General features: G+C 49.1%; 1 protein-coding gene across 1 annotated transcript in view; it reads left to right on the top strand.

Annotated features, from left to right (window-relative positions):
- Positions 1 to 19,795, top strand: part of LOC146822205 (uncharacterized) — a 299,410-nt gene that overhangs the window by 141,410 nt on the left and 138,205 nt on the right. Inside the window, exon 4 of the mRNA XM_085613333.1 lies at positions 4,162 to 4,308. Coding sequence (XP_085469459.1) covers positions 4,162 to 4,308 — 147 coding nt within the window. The remainder of the gene's footprint in view (positions 1 to 4,161; positions 4,309 to 19,795) is intronic.

The raw sequence follows: 19,795 nt of genomic DNA, 5'->3' as shown, positions 1-19,795 counted from the left end.
CACACTGGTTCCCATAGTAGCCCCTTTTGCGTCCCCACCCGTCTGACAGTCGTCACGGTTGGCGGCCTAGTGGTTGAGACGTGGCCACGCCTCTACCGCTTGCGACCGCCCCAGACGTACCGACGCAGCACGCCGACCGGCTTTCATTTCTTTGAGCCAGTCGACCTTACTATCACAAGACTTGAGCGGCTGACGGGGTCTTAGGTTTACGGTAACGTTAATACAACGAAATCGTGACTATTTTTTAGTTGTTGTATCGTTCATTGAGTTAGAGTGCAGTTTTTTAGTCTCAGTTGACTACGTAATGCACAGGAGAGACTGGTCGGACACGTGATGTGATTGCACTGTTTATGGCTGTTACATTAGTGCTTCCTTGACCCACGCTGAGACTAGTTCAGTTATATTCTCAATCGCCATACGCTTGTGCTGATTTGCAGGATTACCGGTTGCCACAACCATTGTTTGCCTCCTTGACCTACGCTGAGACTAGTTCTGTTACATTCTCAATTGCCATGCACTGGCGCTGACGTACAGGATAACTGGTTGCGTCAACCATTGTTTTATTAGTACTTTACCATCCTAGGTACAAGCACACCCATTTTCCAGTTTGTGTGTTCATTGACCATTGTAGCAAACTTCCGCCCTCGTATGATTGGGTGACAGTTCTAAATTTTACATGCTTATGTATACCATGAGACATCCCACCACATGGGTTCTCCAACTTATATTGAGTGCTCTTGACGCTTATTGACCTGACGCATCTGTTGTTTGTTTGTTTTTTATCTACCTTCCTCCCTTTAGGACACTAGCATTTAGTGCCTTCCTACCCTGGCCTCATTTTCTCCACAGCCTACTAGGGTGAGTTTATGCTAGACTGTTTTCGATAAATCGATGCAACCTTGCTGGGCTGAAATTGTGGAGATGGTTTTCAATTGAGATTCTGCTGTTTGCCTTTATAAAGTCCTATTAATATCTGCTCACAATCGACGCATGCCACGGTTTTATGTCTGACATCACTTGTTGTCTCAAGTAAACCTGATGCCTCGAATCGTTTAATATGACAATGATTTTAATTTTGTGTTTTTTTCACAGGTTGTGTGTTCTTGGTATTCACGGTACCACACGTTTTTAGGGTGCTGTATGTGTGGCCACCATTGACACCTCTTAGAGGTTGTGGCCACCACCAAAAAGGTGCAGGTAGCCGTATATGCTCGTTTATTGGTCCTGAAGAATTGCCATTTAATATAATCCTAGGCAAGAAACATGTTGACCTCTTTTATCCCTTTAGCACATATTACTCACACACCTAATGGTGAGAGATGTGCGGATTGTTTTTAATCAGGGTGGTGACCATACTTTATTAAAATTGTTTGAAGTGGATCACCTCCCCTGTTTTAGTACACTTATCTTTCACTTCACTTGCACCTACACCATTTATCATAATTAACTGTTCTCCCCACACACCTCACTCATCGGCGTTTGGAAATAAAGATCTCTGACAGGAAGGCCCCCTCGGGGTGCCTGATCGGGCATTGCACTGCCGGCCCGATAAGGAGCAAAGACCCGGTGATGAAGCAAGACACCCGCTTGTTGGGTGTGTGAGGGTCTTCTTTTCCAGAAGGAGTACCTTCTACTCCGTTCAATCAGATTGTTTTCACACCATCACCCTGGGACCTAGTGATTCTAACACACACTGCGCTAATATCAGGAACTGCATACCTTTTTGTTAACATTGATTGTTGGGCATGTATGCTGGACCTACAATAATAATAAGCTAGTTTATTATTGTTAAAGCCCTCCCCTTCCCTCTTTCTTGTTTGAGAAAAATGCAGGAATGCCCCATATTGACTTAAATGCAGTGTGTTCCTGCCCTTTCCCTGTCACGCAGTGCAGCGCAGGAAGGAACTAGGTACTCCAGTGCAGGGAAAATGCAGGAATGCCCCGTGTTGACTTAAATGCAGTGTATTCCTAGCCTTTCTCTGTCAAGCACTGCAGCGCAGGAAGGTCCTAGGTACTCCAGTGCAGGGAAAATGCAGGAATGCCCCGTATTGACTTAAATGCAGTGTATTCCTGCCCTTTCCCTGTCACACAGTGCAGCACAGGAAGGTCCTAGGTACTCCAGTGCAGGGAAATGCAGGAATGCCCCAAATTGACTTAAATGCAGTGTATTCCTGCCCTTTCCCTGTCACACAGTGCAGCACAGGAAGGTCCTAGGTACTCCAGTGCAGGGAAAATGCAGGAATGCCCCATATTGACTTAAATGCAGTGTATTCCTGCCCTTTCCCTGTCACACAGTGCAGTGCAGGAAGGTGCCTTGCTTTGCTGCCCTGCGTGACTTGGCCATAGTTATGGCTGTTAGTGGTCTGTATAGGCAGACATTGAAATCGTGGCCTCTAGTAAGGGAGATATGTGCTGATCTCCCTAAGGATGAAGTCTTATCAGTGGGTATTACCCTGAAATCGTTCATTTCTACCTGTGATCTTTACAAATTCTGCTACTTCATTATAAGGTGGTTTCCTGGATAATTTAGTGATTGAATGTTACCCTGTTGGGGCATGTATTGGAATCGTGCCCCTTGGTTTAGGATAAGTGTGGGGAACTTCCTAGTTATATCTACTGGTACCCATTATAGTTCATTTTGCCAGTAGTTATGGATAATCTGATTCTTCATTATCTGGTGTTTACTTCGAGTATTTAGTGGTTGAATGTTGCTGTGTAGATCATGTGTTGGACCCCTGGATTAGGAGACATGTGGGAAACTTCCTAGTTATATCTATTGGTACCCATTATAGTTCATTTTTACTAGTAGTTTTGGATAATCTGATTCTATGGTATATAAGGTGGTTACCTGGGTTATTTAGTGGTGGAATGTTGCTGAGTAGGGATATTTATTGGAAGCATGACCCCTGGTGCAGGAGAACTATGGGGAGCTTCGTAGTTGCATCTCCTGGTACTCATTTTAATATTTTTTTTAGCAGTAGTTTTGGATAATCTGTTTCTTCATATAAGGTGGTTACCTGGGTTGTTATGTGGTTGAGAATTGTAGTGATGTCTACTGGTACGAGTGCTTCATTTGAGCCGGTGGTTGCAGGTGGGGCCCACCAGCACTCATGTTTGGGGACCAGCCCTTATTTCTCCTCATCAGGCAATGGGCAAGAGCGGGAAAAACAAAATCAGGGTGAAGGAGGAATAAGAGAAAGATGTAAAACCCATCACAAAGGAACAAAGCAGGAACATGCACGAGGGAGCTAAAGGGGTACAGTGACAGGGAGTGTGCAATAGTGGATTAAAGAGGCATTAGGTGGCATCAGGACCACCCATCCTTGGGACTGGTGGGCTTCTGAGCACAGTTTTAGCACCGGCAGGCATTCTTTCACAAATTAAGCACAGACTGCTAGATATAGTGAAACTCATTATAGTTATTTTCCCACTTGTCATGGATAATCTGAATTCTTCATTATAAGTAGGCTTTCAGGTTTATGGTTTTAACTGGTAAAGCTTGTTATAACCCTATGGGTGCAAACACTGAAGAACATAGTTGTACTTCTCTGTAAGATTTTTATAATACCAGCATAGGGAGTCAACACACTGCAAGTGTAGGCAGGCAGTAGGGCATTTACTGATTTTTCTAATTCAAAAGAATGGTTGAGTAAGGAGAGTTTGAGAGAAAGTGTATAGAACAGTGGGGTGGAAAGTGTCAGAAAGAGTGGTGATAGAGTAAAGAATGGTAGACAGAAATGCAGTGGAAGGAACAGTGACAGAGTTAGGCAGGGAAGAGTAAAGAGGGAAGTGTGCTAGAGTGAAAAACTGCAAAACAAAAGTGCAGAGAAGACTGATGAGAGGTACAGTAAGGAGCAGTAGATAGAGTACTGTGGGAGAAGAAAACATAAGAATAGTTGAAGAGACAGGAGAAGAGGGGGAGGGGATACTATGTGATACACCTGATTGTGACTTACAAGAGCCAGTTGTTTGGTAAAGCTGCAGCTGTGTGCAGTTCCTCTGAAGATCCTGGATGCTTTTTCAATAACTTTAAATCCAAAGGAGTCAAACCATCTATAAGTATAACTAATATATGTGATCAGCCTGTGGCAGTTATGCTGATAGCCCAGAAGGGCTGTGTTTCTAATTCAGAATGCTAATAATCCTGATTGTGTGTTACAGATGTACCGCATCTGGGCAGATGCCCCCGCATAAATATCATGTGCAAGCAGCCGCTGCCTCCCCCAGAGTGCCAGAGCGACAGCCAGTGCCCTCAGACTCAGAAGTGCTGCGACTTCTGCGGGAAGAAATGTCTAGATGCTGAGTTCGGTAAAGTATCCTCAGAATCCTACCTTCCTACTTTTCCAAAAATAGAGTTAAGATAGTTAGGGAGAAGGCGTACAGAGCAGTGGGGTGGAAGATAGTAGAAAGAAGAGTGGTTCAATGAAGAGTGATAGAGTGAAGAATGGCAGAGGGAAGAGCAGTGGAAAGAGGAGTGATAATGTGATAGAGCGGTAGAATGAAGAGTGGTGGAGCGTAGACAGGTGCGTGAAGAGTGGTGTGAAAGGGGAGGGGTTTTGTGAAATGTTCAGGGTGAAGAGCACTAGAGTCAAACACAGTAAAATGAGGAGTGGCAGAGAAGAGCGGTAGACTGAAGAGAGGTAGAGTGAAGTGTCACAGAGAGAATAGTGTGGGAGAGACAATGTAAGAATAGTAGAAGAGAGAGGAGAGGATGTCAGGGGGAGGGGGCATCATGTGCAACTCATTAAAAGGTGCCTTGCAAGAGCTACAGTCATATGTGGTTCTTTGTAGGATTTTGGGCACCTTGCATTCCTCTTTATTTCAAAGGAGTCAAGCCATCTATAAGGATAATTCAGTGTGAAGATCTGTGAGCAACCTGTGACAGTTGTGCTGGTAGTCCACGAGGGCTGTGTTTCTAATTCAGAATGTTAACAATCCTGATTGTGTGTTGCAGATGCACCGCATTCTGGCACATGCCCCCACAGAAAAGCCAAGTGCAAGCTGCCACTCCCTCCCCCACAGTGCCAGACCGACAGCAAGTGCCCACAGTCTCAGAAGTGCTGCAACTTCTGTGGAAAGAAATGTTTAGATGGTGTTTGAGGTTAAATATGCTCAGAATCCTACCTTATTGGATGTCAGGAGTCAACTACGAAGCTCTATTGCTTCTTTTCCACATAACACACCCAAAAAACTTTTGAATGAGTTGTTGCGATATTGAAGAGCCGCATAATATAATACTACATATAATAGCATCTTTGTCTTGCTTTGCACCACTTAAAAAATTAACTTGAATGTAAATTTTAAAAAAACTTCTGAATAGTTAAGCATTTTTCTACTTATTCACCACAACATTTTCACTGAGTTTAAGAACAAAAGCATTCTATTCCATAGTGTCTTCCTGTCGCCCCTAAGTAATCATGGTTCAGCCACACTTTCCACGGAAAAGGCCTTTGTTTTTGCCCATAACTTTGGCACTCCTAAGTGAGTAGGAGTCAAATGTGGCACTCGCACAGACCTCACACACCAGATGTATGGGATGAGCATTTCTCCCTAATAGCATCGCTTTCTTTTTAATTGTATCCCTATCCCATTTTATCTGTCATTAAAAATCACATCCAATTTTCTTCTGGGATTAGAAATAATTTTAAACTCACCTCACACTTCACTACTGCCTTTAGGCAGACAGGTGACCTCCATGAAGATGGACGCTCTTTCACTTGGAGAACGGGGCACTCAAATAAAGATGATGCGATGATGATGCGACCCACAAAATCAACCCAATTGGGGCAAACATACTGCTTTGAGGTCGAATATGTGTATGAAGGTCTTGAATGAAATCCTGATGATGATGATGAAGTATTTATTAAGCGCACAATACCCAAGGGTGTCTAGGTGCTAAACCGTGAAGGCAGGCGGATGCAGCTAGATGGATTAGGCATTGTGCCCAAACATCCAAGTTTTAGACCCTCTCTGAATTTTAGCAACTGTTTCTTTTTTTGAGTGAAGTTGGTAGCGAGTTCCAAAGTTTGGTTGTTGTGTTGGTAAAACTCTTACTACCCCATCTGGCCCTTTTTATTCTTGTGATGACAAGATTCCCAAGCTCAGCTGATCTGAGAGATCTTGCTGGGATGTAGGGTTTAAAACGGTTAGTCAGTTGCATTGCCCCTAAGTTGTTTTACACTGGATCCGTTTTGCCACAGGCCGCCAGTAGAGACTCACCAGGGCATTGGTCACAGAGGTAAACTTAGAGATTATCAAAAGTACTCTTGCTGCAGCATTTTGAACAGTCTGTAATTTGTGGATACTGAGTTTGGATGCCTGGTATAAGACCTGGGGTCACCAAGCCCTAAGGGGGTAACGTGACTCGAGCGGCTGGGCACCCAAAGGCTTTTGTGTAAAGCGACCATACAACACACACCCAGGAAACGCACACAATAAGGGACGCCACACTGTAGGGTTTGCAAATAACTCAAGTTTATCCAAGCAGTTAGATGTAAATGCAGTTCCTCATATATAAATGCGGTTCATGAGATATAAATGCAGTTCATGCGATATAAATGCAGTTCATGAGATATAAATGCAGTTCATGCAATATAAAAGCAGTTCATGAGATATAAATGCAGTTCATGAGATATAATGGCATGGCTCACATAGATTAGCATTTGATTCACCGGCATCCTATTCACCAGCACTTTCCCCAGAGGCCCTAGGCCACCTTTGTATATCCTAACCTTGGTTGTAAGGGCTGGGGATTGTAGCGCCACACCTGGGGACACGCAGGGACTCAGGTCAGACTCAGGTCAGACTTTGCGGGCTTCCCGCTACCCCTGGTACCCTTCGCGCCTCAGTGGGCGATTTCCGCGCTATACGCGTCAATCTGGCCTGGTACACCTTTGGACAAAGCCTACGAACACAGCACTACTCGTAATAACTAAGCAGTGGACACTTCTGAGTAGAGCCTACGATCATAACGCTACTCGTAATAATTAAGCATTGGACACTTCTGAGTAGAGCCTACGATCATAACGCTACTCGTAATAATTAAGCATTGGACACTTCTGAGTAGAGCCTACGATCATAACGCTACTCGTAATATCTAAGCATTGAACATTTCGGAGCAGAGCCTGCGAACATAGCGCTACTTGTAACATCTAAGCATTGAACACTTCGGAGCAGAGCCTGCGAACATAGCGCTACTCGTAACATCTAAGTATTGAACACTTCAGAGCTGAGCCTGCGAACATAGCGCGACTCGTAATTTATCAGACTGAAGCACTTATGAGCAGAGCCTACAACCACAGCGCCACTCGTAATATACCAGCATCCGGCACTTCTGGGCAGTTCACGGAGCACAACGATACTCATAATGAGCAAGCCTCCCGTACTCCAGTGCAGTTCGTGGGGCACAACGCTACTCGACAGTCTTGTAGGAAGGGGCAATCCCTCGGAGGGGTGTCACAGTCTGGGGTGAACGGGGGAACTCCCACGGAGGGGAACCAGGGTCTCAGGGTGCGGTGCCGCTCCCGGTCTGTAGGGGGCGCACCTGGGTCCGTCCCAAGCCTCCCGGCTTACCTTGATCTCGACGTCTCGAGGCGTTAAACCATGCTCCGGACTCCGCAGTCGATTCTTCCGCGACGGGGGCAGGCCACGGCCTCACGCACCTCCTCCAGCAGCTGCGACGGCAGCGACGGGACCCCGGGCTTCTCCGCGGGCCTCTACACGATGAAGGGGCACCCTTCAGGCTTCCGGGCCGCGACGGTGAGCGCGCTCTAGCCCTTGCGCCAGGGGGGGGGTCAAATTAAGCAGAGAGTTCCACGCTCGACGGGGCTTGCTGCAGGGGATCCCCGGCCAGGTCAGGGAGCGCAGGGGTCACAGCGCTAATACCTGGTCAATCCCCAGCAATTCCACAATCAGCTTGGCATATGGTTTTCGTGTTCAGGTTGTGACAGGAAGTCGCAGCATTCAGTTTCAGCATGCGGTCGTGTCATGAGGGCTCAGCATTCAGTTTCTGCAATCAGTTGCCATATGAAGTCTTGATGGCGCAGATGTCTCTGGCGCCCTTGGGGGGTTCTGTTCCTGGGGGGTAGGGATTGAGTTGGCGACTAGGTCCTTCCTAGTCAGGCTGGGCAGAGGTTCCCTGAGTCCTCCTACTGCTGGGCAAGATCAGTGGGCTTTACAGGATCCCTCACTCACTTAAGAGGCAGCACCTAAATCCTGTCACTCTCAGAGGCATAAGTCCCTGGCTAGGCCCTACCGCCTAACACTCCTGCGTGGATTCTCCAGCTCTGCTTTACCCCACTGGCCAACTGACTAGAAAAAGTTCCCTCCCTCTGTTAAGTATCCCTAGGTCAGGTGACCTCTATCCAAGGCGGCAAAAGTAAAAACCACACCTCCCTTCTAGAAGGTTCCAGCATATTCCAGGAGCTTCCCCATTCTACCTATGGGACAAAAAAGGCGGGCTGGTGTCGCAACATTAATGTGGGGTCCCAGCCAGCTCCTGGCAGCTAGGGTGCTACTAATGAAGACCACTCTGCAGTAGCAGGTGCCTGTGGCAGCCATCTTGGGAGAAAGGAGCACCTGCACCTTAACACTGATTGGCAGTGAAAAGGCGCCCGGAGACCTAAGTCCAACATCAAAATGAGGGTGGAAAAAGTGAGGCACGATAAAAAATGGAGGGGGAGACCACCCTAGGGCTGACAGGTCTAACACGCATCTCCCCCAGCCGAAAGAGGGGAGAGCTACCCAACCTCTCGGGAGTTCTCATCGCTAAGGCGGAAAAACCTGGAGAGACCGTCAGCATTGGCGTGGTCAACTCCGGGTCGATGTTCCACCCGAAAGTCCATCCCCTGTAGGGAAATGGACCACCTCAACAACTTGGGGTTTTCGCCTCTCATCTGCATGAGCCAGCGAAGGGGCCGGTGGTCGGTCTGAATGAGGAAGTGAGTTCCAAGGAGATATGGCCTCAACTTCTTCAGAGCCCAGACCACCGCAAAGGCTTCTCTCTCAATGGTGCTCCATCGCCGTTCCCGAGGGAGGAGTCTTCTGGATATGAAGGCCACTGGTTGATCTTGGCCCTCGGTGTTGAGTTGCGAGAGCACCGCACCTATGCCGTGCTCTGAGGCGTCTGTCTGTACAATGAACTCCTTACCAAAATCTGGAGTTGCGAGTACTGGAGCGGTACACATCGCATGTTTCAGCGTGTCAAATGCCTCCTGGCAAGCAGCTGTCCATATAACCTTGCAAGGTTGTTTCTTTGAGGTCAATTCCGTCAAGGGGGTTACGATGGTACCATATCCCTTGACGAACCGGCGGTAATACCCAGTGAGGCCGAGGAAAGCTCGGACCTCTGTTTGGGTCTTGGGGGGCTCCCAAGCCAAGATGGTCTCTATTTTGGCCTGGAGGGGTTGCACCTTACCTCCGCCCACCAGGTGTCCCAGGTACACGACAGATCACTGTCCAATCTGGCACTTGCTGGCTTTAATGGTTAGGCCAGCGCGTTGCAGGGCCTGCAATTCCTCCTGGAGGTGCTGCAGATGGTCCTCCCAGGTGCTGCTGAAGACAGCTATGTCATCCAGGTATGCCACTGAGAAGGACTCCAGACCAGATAGTACCTGATTCACTAACCGCTGGAATGTGGCTGGAGCATTTTTGAGCCCAAAGGGCATTACTCGAAACTGAAAGTGGCCCTCGGGGGTGGAGAATGCTGTCTTCTCCCTTGCTCCATCGGCCATGGCAATCTGCCAATATCCGGATGTCAGGTCAATGATGCTGAGGTACCGGGCTGCTCCCAGCCGGTCCACCAGCTCGTCCGCTCGTGGGATGGGGTGAGCATCTGTCTTCGTGACAGAGTTCAACCCCCTGTAGTCCACAAAAAACCGAAGTTCCGGTGTGGTACGCGGTGGGGCCGCTTTCGGCACCAACACCACCGGACTAGCCCACGGGCTGCTGGAAGGTTCTATCACCCCCAGCTCCAGCATCTTGGCTACCTCACGCTGGATGCTATCCTTCACTCGGTCAGAGAGCCGGTAAGACTTGTTCTTCACCGTGGGGCTGTCCCCTGTGTCCACATCATAGGTACACAGATGAGTGATTCCAGGCGTGAGGGAGAACAACGAGGCGAACTGTCCCAGGACATGGCGGCAGTCCCTCTGTTGCTCTGGGGTCAAGGATGGGGAAAGGACTACACCTTCTACCGAGCCATCCTTCTCCTGTACCGCTAGAAGGTCAGGAAGAGCTTCACTCTCTTCCTCTTCGCTCCCATCCGTCACCATAAGGAGAGCAAGCTCTGATCGCTCATGGTGCGGCTTCAGGCGGTTGACGTGGAATACCCTCAGGGGCTGTCGGGGGGTCTTTAGATCAACTACGTATGTGGTCTGGCCTCGTCGCTCCACAATGTCATACGGACCAGTCCACCGGTCCTGGAGGGCACAAAGCTCCCCAGGTTCCATGACCCACACCTTCTGTCCAACGTCCAACTCGACCGTCCGAGCGTTGCGGTCGTACCACTCCTTCATAACGGTCTGGCTAGCCTCTAGGTTCTCTGAGGCCGCCTTCCACAGCTTGGCCATCTGGCTGCGGAATGCCAGCATGTAGCTGACAATGTCACGGGGAAGCTTCTGTGAAGTCTTCTCCCACCCCTACTTCACTAAGCTGAGGGGACCCCTAATGGTATGGCCATAGAGCAACTCAAACGGGCTGAACCCGACTCCCTTCTGCGGTACCTCCCAGTAGGAGAACAATAAGCAGGGGAGGAGGACGTCCCATTTACGCCTCAAGCCCTCTGGCAGGCTTCGGATCATTCCCTTCAAGGTTTTGTTAAAGCGCTCTACGAGCCCGTTAGTCTGGGGATGGTAAGGAGTGGAGAACCGGTAGGTCACTCCACACTCCTTCCACATGGCCTGCATATAGGCCGACATGAAATTCGTGCCTCTGTCCGACACCACAACCTTGGGGAATCCCACTCGGGTAAAAATCCCCAACAGTGCCAGAGCCACCACCGGTGCAGTGATGGTCCTCATAGGAATAGCCTCTGGGTACCTAGTGGCATGGTCCACCAAGAACAGAATGAACCGGTGTCCCGCAGGCGGTCGGAGGGTCCAACGGCCCAACAATGTCTATGCCGACCCTCTCAAAAGGGGTCCCGACCACCGGGAGCGGTTCCAACGGGACCTTCAATTTAGTCCCAGTCTTGCCACTTGCCTGACAAGAGTTACAGGTCTTACAAAAGGTGTCTAAGGCGATCCTCATCCTGGGCCAATAAAAATGTGGGACCAACCGTGCAAAGGTTTTGTCCTGACCCAGATGTCCGGCTAAGGGTATCTCGTGCGCTAACTCCAGCAGGAAGGCCCGGTAACATTGGGGGACCACTATGGCCCTCGAAGATCCATGTACCGGCACCTTAGGCTCACTGTACAGGAGACCATCCTCCCAATACACATGATATCCGCCCGCCTCCTGACTGGCCACTTGGGCTTCGGCCTGTCGCCGCATGCCTTCAAGCATGGGGCACGCCCTTTGTGCCTGACAAAATTCCTCCCGGGTAGGCCCTCCTTCCACATGCCAGTCGGCAAGGGTCGGCCAGTCCCCCACGGGAACGACATAACCTCCGCGGACTCCGGGCGCACCTCTGCGGCCTCCCCATCCATCTCACGGGGCGTGTCCTCTACCACCTTCTTCTTTCCACACTTGGCGTTGGGTTGGGCCATGATTCCAGGCTCCAACCCGGGTTGAGTTCCATGCCGGGCAGCCATGGACCGCGTGACTACGCAAGTCCACCCTGGTAATCCCAGCATCTCGGTATGAGCTCGAAACTCTACATCTCTCCATTTGGTGTGCTCCAGGTCGTTCCCTAGCAAGCACCCCACAGGCAAGGCAGGGCTCACCGCAACTCTCAGTAGGCCTTTGACTCCTCCCCGCTCCAATGGAACACGAGCCACTGGATAGTGACTCACACTGCCGTCAGCCAATACGGCCGGATGGAACTCCTTGGGGACTACTTGGTCTGGGGACACCAGCCGCCTCACTACGGTGGTCATGCTGGCACCTGTGTCCCTCAGAGCCTCCACATCCTCCCCGTTAACTCTCACCCTCTGCTGATATTTAGCAGTGTTCAGAGGCAGGGACACTACGGGGACCATCTCTCTATCCCCGAGTGAAACCAGGGTCAGGCCTGTCCACTCCCCTTCCCTATCTAAGGGCAGCTCCACCCCAAGCGCTACACTACTTACCCCGGGACTCTTCCCGCCCGTTGGGGCTGGGGGTCTCTTGCAACACTTGGGATCTCCTTTGTAGTGTCCAATTTCCCCACATTCATAGCACCTCACAATCCTTGGCTGCTGACTCCTGTCAGGGTAAGTGGGTTTTGTGGAATTGGACGGGGTGTGGTTCCTACTCCTTTCCCAAACTTATTTTGGGGGCCTTTTGAGAACTCCACCTTTTTATCTCCCCCCTCTTTCTTCTGGGGGAAACCCTGTCCGCCTTTCGAGCCATCTCCCCAGAGACCCTTGTGAAACACCCGGGTGCTCACCCAAATATCCGCCTCCTCCGCAAGCTCACGGGGATCCGTTAACTTGTGGTCCACCAGATGTTGGCGCAGCTCCGGAAAGCACTTATCCAAGAGGTGCTCCCTTAAACAAAGATTGTACAACCCTTGGTAGTCCTGAACCTCGCTGCCACGCACCCAACTATCTAGTGCCTTACGGGCATAGTCAAAAAAATCCACCCAATTCTGTGTGGACAGCTTATGGCTGCCACGAAACTTCTGCCTATACCTCTCGGGGTTGAGACCAAATTTCTTTAGCAAGGCCTCTTTCATGGGGGCATACCTGACCTGATCCGCCTTGGCTAAGTATAACAGGGTGTCCCTGACATTGGGAGGTATATAGCGATATAGGCCACCTCCCCAATTGCTCTCGGGTACCCCATGGGCTGTCAAGGCCACCTCGTATGCCTCCAACTACTTGGCAATATCATCCCCCACTGTGTAATTGGCAATGACTTCTTTGGGCAAATAACATTTTGACTCTTGGGGATATCTTTGTACGCTGCCACCATTGTCCTTATTGGACACATTTAACTGGAGGGCGCGCAGCTCCAACTCCTTCAGCTGAAGCTTGTGCGCCAGATTCTTTTCCTCCATTGCCCATCTCTTGTTTTCTCTCTCTTGTTCCAGTTTGGCCAATTCCCTTTCTCTCTCCTGTTCCAACTTGGCCAGCTCCCACTTTAACTGCCTCTCGTCCCTCCTGTCCTCATACTCCTCTGAAGACGCGCTCCTCCTAGACCCTGTCCTACTGCTGGCCCCAGAACGTCTCCCTGGGGGCACATTTTCAGACACATCTACATTTAGTATGTCTAGTACTTCCTGGGCGCTCTCCTCCTGAGGTGCATCTGGCGCCTCCTGTCCCTCATCCTCTCTCCCCTCTGGGTGAGCCTCTACCCATGCCCTTAAGGCGGTACGGAGTTCCGGTCCTTTGGCCCTCCGCACCCCAGGCACCCCCATCCCCTGCCCGAATTCTCTCAGCTGCCTTACAGTGTACCCCTCGAGGTCAGCTAACCAGAACTCCATCGCGACAGGTGGGGACCTAGATATCAAGGAAGAAAAATTCTAGGATATGGGTGACAGTTTCAAGCTAACCAGGATTTTTACACCCTCAGTCTGGACAGTGGAATGCAATCAGTGCAGTAATAAACAGTTGCAGAGCTTAAATACAATAGGCGTTTGATTGTGGCGCCCTCCGCTTCACGGAAGGGTGCTGTATGGTCACAGGTCCTAATCCCACCGCTCGCCAACAATGTAAGACCTGGGGTCACCGGGCCCTAAGGGGGTAACGTGACTCGAGCGGGTGGGCACTCGAAGGCTTAAGTGTAAAGCGACCATACAACACACACATCCCCTGAAGCAGGAAACGCACACAATAATGGACGCCACACAGTAGGTTCAATGAAAATCAATCAAGTTTATCTAAGCAGTTAGATGCAAATGCAGTTCATTAGATGGCAATGGGCATTACTTGAGTACATTAGCGTTAGATTCACCAGCATTTCATTATGCTGCCATAGGCAATACCTGAATACATTAGCATCAGATTCACCAGCAATTCATTATGTTGCAATAGGCAGTACCTGAATACATTAGTGTCAGAGTCACCAGCAATTCATCATAGTTCCATTGGCAATACCTGCCGAACCTGGCGGAGTGGTAAACACAGCGGTTAAACCAGCGCGCTGCGCCCCTCCCACCACTAGCATTTCAATCTGCCGTGGGCACCTCGCGCGGTATCTAGCAATTATCAGCGCTTTGACATAGAACTGGAAAACGTAGCGCCACACCTGGAAGACTACATATCGCTACTCAGGACATGACTAGCGCTTCAGTGCAGAACTTGAGGACCCAGCGCTACTCGTAATAACCAGGCATTAAGTACTTCAGAGCAGGACTGGAGAACACAGCGCTACTCGTAATAAACAGGCATTAAGCACTTCAGAGCAGAACTTGAGAACACAGCGCTACTTGTAATAAACAGGCATTAAGCACTTCAGAGCAGAACTTGAGAACACAGCGCTACTCGTACTAATCATCATTAAGCACTTCAGAGCAGAACTTGAGAACACAGCGCTACTCGTAATAATCAGGCCTTAAGCACATCAGAGCAGAACTTGAGAACACAGCGCTACTCGTAATAATCAGGCCGTAAGCACTTCAGAGCAGAACTTGAGAACACAGCGCTACTCGTAATAATCAGGCCTTAAGCAAATGGTCCCCTTGTACGCGGCAGTCCAGAAGCAAGGGGGCAATCCCACGGAGGGGAACCAGAGTCTTGGTTGGGCACCGGGAAGCGGTCGCAAGTAGTGCAGTGCCGCTCCTGATCATTAGGGGGCGCACCGAGTCCTCCTCAGACCAGGGGGGGAGCAGGGGGGTGAGTCCCAGGCCTCAGCACGGCCACGCTACCTCCCAGCCTCCGGGGGTTACCTTGATCTCGGCGTCCTCCACAGGCAGGCACTCTGCGGATCTTCACGGTTCCGGCCCCGCAGTCGGAGCGCTCAGCGGCTGGGGCGGCGACACGCAGTCCACCCTCGTCACGTGGGTGCAGGAGCCAGCCTCACGGCCTTCCACGACTCAGGCCGCAGCTGCGACGGCAGCGGCGGGGCCCCGGGCTTCTCCGCGGGCCCAGATTCGATGAGGGGCAGACTTCTGGGCCCTGGGCCGCGGCGGTGAGTGCGCCTCTGGTCCCCGCGCCAGGGGAGGGTGACAAATTAAGCAGGGGTGACGGCGGGCTCAGTGCTCAGCGCCCGATGTGGGACGGACTCGGGGGGATCCCAGGCAAGGTCGGGCAGCGCAGGGGTCACAGCGCTAGTACCTGGTTGATCCCCCAGCAGTCCAGCAGTCACTTTCAGCTTAGGTTTCAATAGGGAGCTTCAGCATTAGGTTTCAGCATTCAGTTTCAGCATGAAGTTCCAGCGTTTAGTTTCAGCATTCAGTTTCAGCATGAAGTTGTAGCGTTTAGTTTCAGCATTCAGTTTCAACATGAAGTTCTAGCAATCTTACTGGCGCAGATGTCTCTGGTGCCCTTAGGGGTTCTGTTTCTTGGGGGTAGGGATAGAGTTGGTGACTAGTTCCCTCCTAGTCAGGTTTGGCAGATGGCCCCTGGGATCTCCTACCGCCGCGCTAGATCAGTGGGCTGTACAGGACCCCTCACTCACTTAAAAGGCAGTACCTAAGTCCTGTCACTTTCAGAGGCATAAGTCCCTGGCAAGGCCCTACCGCCTAAAACTCCTGCGTGGATTCTCCAGGTCTGCTTTACCCCACCTGGCCAACTGACTAGAAAATGTTCCCTCCCTCTGTTAAGTAGCCCTAGGTCAGGTGACCTCTATCCAAGGCGGCAAAAGTAAAAACCCCACCTCCCTTCTAGAAGGTTTCAGCACATTCTAGGAGCTTCCCCGTTCTACCTATGGGACCAAAAATGGCGGGCTGGTGTCGCAACATTGTTGTGGGGTTCCAGCCAGCTCCTGGCAGCTAGGGTGCTACTAGAAAGACCACTCTGCAGTAGCAGGGGCCTGTGGCAGCCATCTTGGGAGAAGGGAGCACCTGCACCTTAACACTGATTGGCAATGAAAAGGCGCCCGGAGACCTAAGTCCAACATAAAAATAAGGGTGGAAAAAATGAGGCACAATCAAAAATAGAGGGGGAGACCACCCTAGGGCTGACAGGTCTAACAGGTACCATTTACAGATGTTGTTGGTGTATGGGTTTGTATTCCATATGAATAGGTTCTCAAAATGGCTCATGTATAGACACGCTATACTAGGAGCAAAAGTGCTGCTCATAGATGTACCGTGTACTTGCCAATACAGTTGGTTCACGAATTAAAAAAAATTCTCAGCCAGTCGCATCAGAGTGATGATCCAGTTGCTGGGGGCAGTCCATTGCCAATCTTCATTTTTAAGGAGTTCTTCAATGACTTCGATGCTTTCCGTCTTGGGTATACTGGTATATAATGCCTCTACATCTAGGCATACCAAGAACTATTCATTCGGGTCGTACTCAATGTTGGTCAAGAGATTGAGGAGATGTTTAGTATCCTGTACATACGACGTTATACGTCTAACCAGAGGACACAGGAACCAGTCAGTATATTGGGATAGAGGTTCCAGGATTGACCCGATCCCGGAGACAATCGGTCTACCTGGAGGGGGCAATTTCCCTTTATGGATCTTAGGAATGGTGTAGAAAATTGGATTCTTGGTTCATCTTGATTCAGAAATCCGTGTTCTTTCTTGGTAATCCATTCCCTTCCAAGGACATCTGATGTCAGTGTGAATATAGTTGTCTTGAGTCTTTGTGTAGGGTCTCGATTTATTTTTTTGTAAAATTTACTGTGAGCCAGAAGAGTGAGGCATGCTGTCTTGTAGGCAGTCATACTTTGAATTACTGTTGCACCCCCTTTGTCAGCGGGTTTGATTATCAATTCTGTTCTGTTTTTCAATTTGGTCAGGGCTGTACGTTCTTTGTTGCTCAAATTGTTAAAAGTGTTCATTCTGGGTTGGAGTTCTTCTACTTCTTTAGCCACTGCTTCCTCAAAGGCGAGTACCTCTGGGGGCATCATGCTTGAGGGTGGATAGAATGTTGATTTTAGTCGTAAATCAGTGTATTCACCATCTTTGACAACATCTTCTTTGTCATGGAAGAATGTCTTGAGTCTGATTTTTATGAAGTATTCTCCCAGTTCTCATCGCAATTGGAATTTGCCCAAATGGGTAGTTGGAACGAATCCAAGGCCCTTTTCCAAGATTGCCATCTCATCTGTAGTGAGGGTTATATCTGTTAAGTTTACTACTAGTCCCTCATCGTGCTTGTCCCCGGTTGTTGTTGATCCTTGTAGTTGCTCCTCGTATTCGGTCCTGGCCTGTCTTCCTCCCATTGTAGTCTTCTGTTGCCACGTCTTCCTCGTTTCCCTCTCCTTCCGCCCTGACCTAAAAAATGCTGATTAAATTCAGGTTGGAAGTAGGGACCTGCTGGATATTGTGGTGGCCCCTGGTACGGAACCGGGCCGAATGGGCCGGGCCATGGGTACATCTATGGCTGTCCATATCCCTGATTATAGCCTCCTCGTCGTGGTCTTCTTGGTTTGTTTTGCCAACTCTTGTAAGAACCATCACTAGACCAACCATCTTGCTCAGAATCAGATGACCCGGATTGGCCATTTGGTGAGGATCCAGTATCTGAATTTTCCTGTCCTTTATAATCACCCTTATATAAGGGTATGGTGGCTGAATTTCTTAAGGTCTTTATGTAATTTGGAGATCTTATTCTGCATGAGGTAATCCTTGTAATTAGTGATCTCCTTATTCACCTCTTCAAGTTTCTTTTTGTAAAGTGTTAGTTTAATTTCTGTGCGTAGGTGATCCTCGCTGGTTTTAATTTTGACTAATATGGCTTCTGAAAGGCGCTTGGCCGTGTTGATTATCAGGATTAGCCAATCCCTTGAACAGCGCCACGCAATTAGTGACCATTCCTTTTTGAATTGGGGATCCTCCAGGAATATCCTGGGTGCATTTGTAACCAACATGCCTGTTGGTGCTGCATTACCCCGGAGGTATTCTGTCATGATGGCTCCATGTAGTCCCCACCCTAGACACCCTAGTCCACACAGACACATATAGATCCAAGGGTGACGTTCAGATGACATTATGGAGTACACCGCCAGTAACTGGATACTATCCATGTGGATCATGTGTATCCTGTGAATTTACTAGACACACTAAGACTCTCAAATTAGGCTTACGTACTCCGTGGTTACAAAGGTCACACACAAACTGTAATTCAGAAGCAGTGATCTACCTTATTAAGTGCCCCTGCGAGTTGTCTTATGTGGGCATGACCAGCCCTAAAGTCAAAATACGGATAAGTGAACATAGAAGCACGATCATACGTATGATCACAGCTACCAGACTAACATCACATTATGTGGAGAAACGGCATAAAGACACAGACATAAGATGGACAATAATTGAGAAAATCAATGGCATCGGGAACCTGCAGAAGAGACTTCTAGACAGGGAACAGCGCTGGGTATATCGTTTGAAAACCCATGAGAGGGGACTCAATGGCGGTATACCATGGAGCCAGTTAAATAGATGAAAAGAGATGAACATAGCAAAAACATCTCCCCGATCAGTCATTTTGGCAGCACCAAACCTCATGCCGTTAGTCTCAAACATAATAACGTGCTCTGATAGCCATACCAATATCAAGACGTTTAATCGCGTCACTACCAACATACACACTATGAAGACAGTGAGCCCTTATGACTTGGGCTATGTCACTTTTATTTACACAATGGTCATCCTCACTCTCGGGACAGATGGGCATGACGTCTCTTTCCGTTGTATTTATACCAAAGCCCATTGTTAGTACACCAACCAAAATATATGTAGGGGCCATTATGTCCATCGTTATCAGAGCACCCCTAAAATTAAAAAACTGCCAATTATAGATGCACTCACAGGATGAACGATATCTCATTAGTTCCTGTGCTTCTATTTTGATGAACACCCACAATTACAGTTCATAATTTCTTTAATCTAATATCCCAGTTTGCAAGTGCATATGAGAATAAACTCTTTTTTCCGCAGGCACCCACTCAATTGAGTATCACCATACGAAAGAACATCCCGTGAATTCCTACCCAATCTTTATAAACTACAACTTCGGCCATAATCATCCTTCCGAAACGTCGAATACGTCAGCACAATAAACATCATATGCTCCGGAGCGCACAGATAACCGTTTTTTCTTTTTTTCACAAATTCAAAATTTAAAATTAAATTTTATTCATGAGTGCACACCGGTAGGAACATTACGTCCGCCAGCACCCAAGGAACCAAATAAAGAACAATGAGCACACCGCACCATTGAACTACCGTTCAAACCCTCTGAAAACTACAATCCCCATCAAAGACTACCGGCTCACGCCGCATACGCCAGGACGCCTCACGTCATTTCCCCCTCAGCTCGGGGGCGTTGTCTCAATTAGCTCGAAAAACACCGCGCTTATGCCATATCTAAACGCAACACTAGCGTCTCTGTCTTCTAAAGCCGAGGACCAGAACCAGAATAGGTAGCAGGCTGGGTGATTGATCTGATTTTAGTAAGTACTTAATACTGGCACATACGCGCAGCGCTCTCTCGCATGAATTTTTCTTCGATTCTCTAATGCTTTATGGACACAATTGTGTGACCCTTGCCGCTGCTTTTGATCCCACGATGCCGGATCCCTCTAAGACATAACAGCAGAC

Source organism: Triturus cristatus, chromosome 6 (genome assembly GCF_964204655.1).
Source record: "Triturus cristatus chromosome 6, aTriCri1.1, whole genome shotgun sequence".
NCBI classification, from domain to species: Eukaryota; Metazoa; Chordata; class Amphibia; order Caudata; family Salamandridae; genus Triturus; species Triturus cristatus.
Note: the sequence above shows the minus strand (reverse complement) of the source record. Positions and strands in the feature narration are given on the sequence as shown.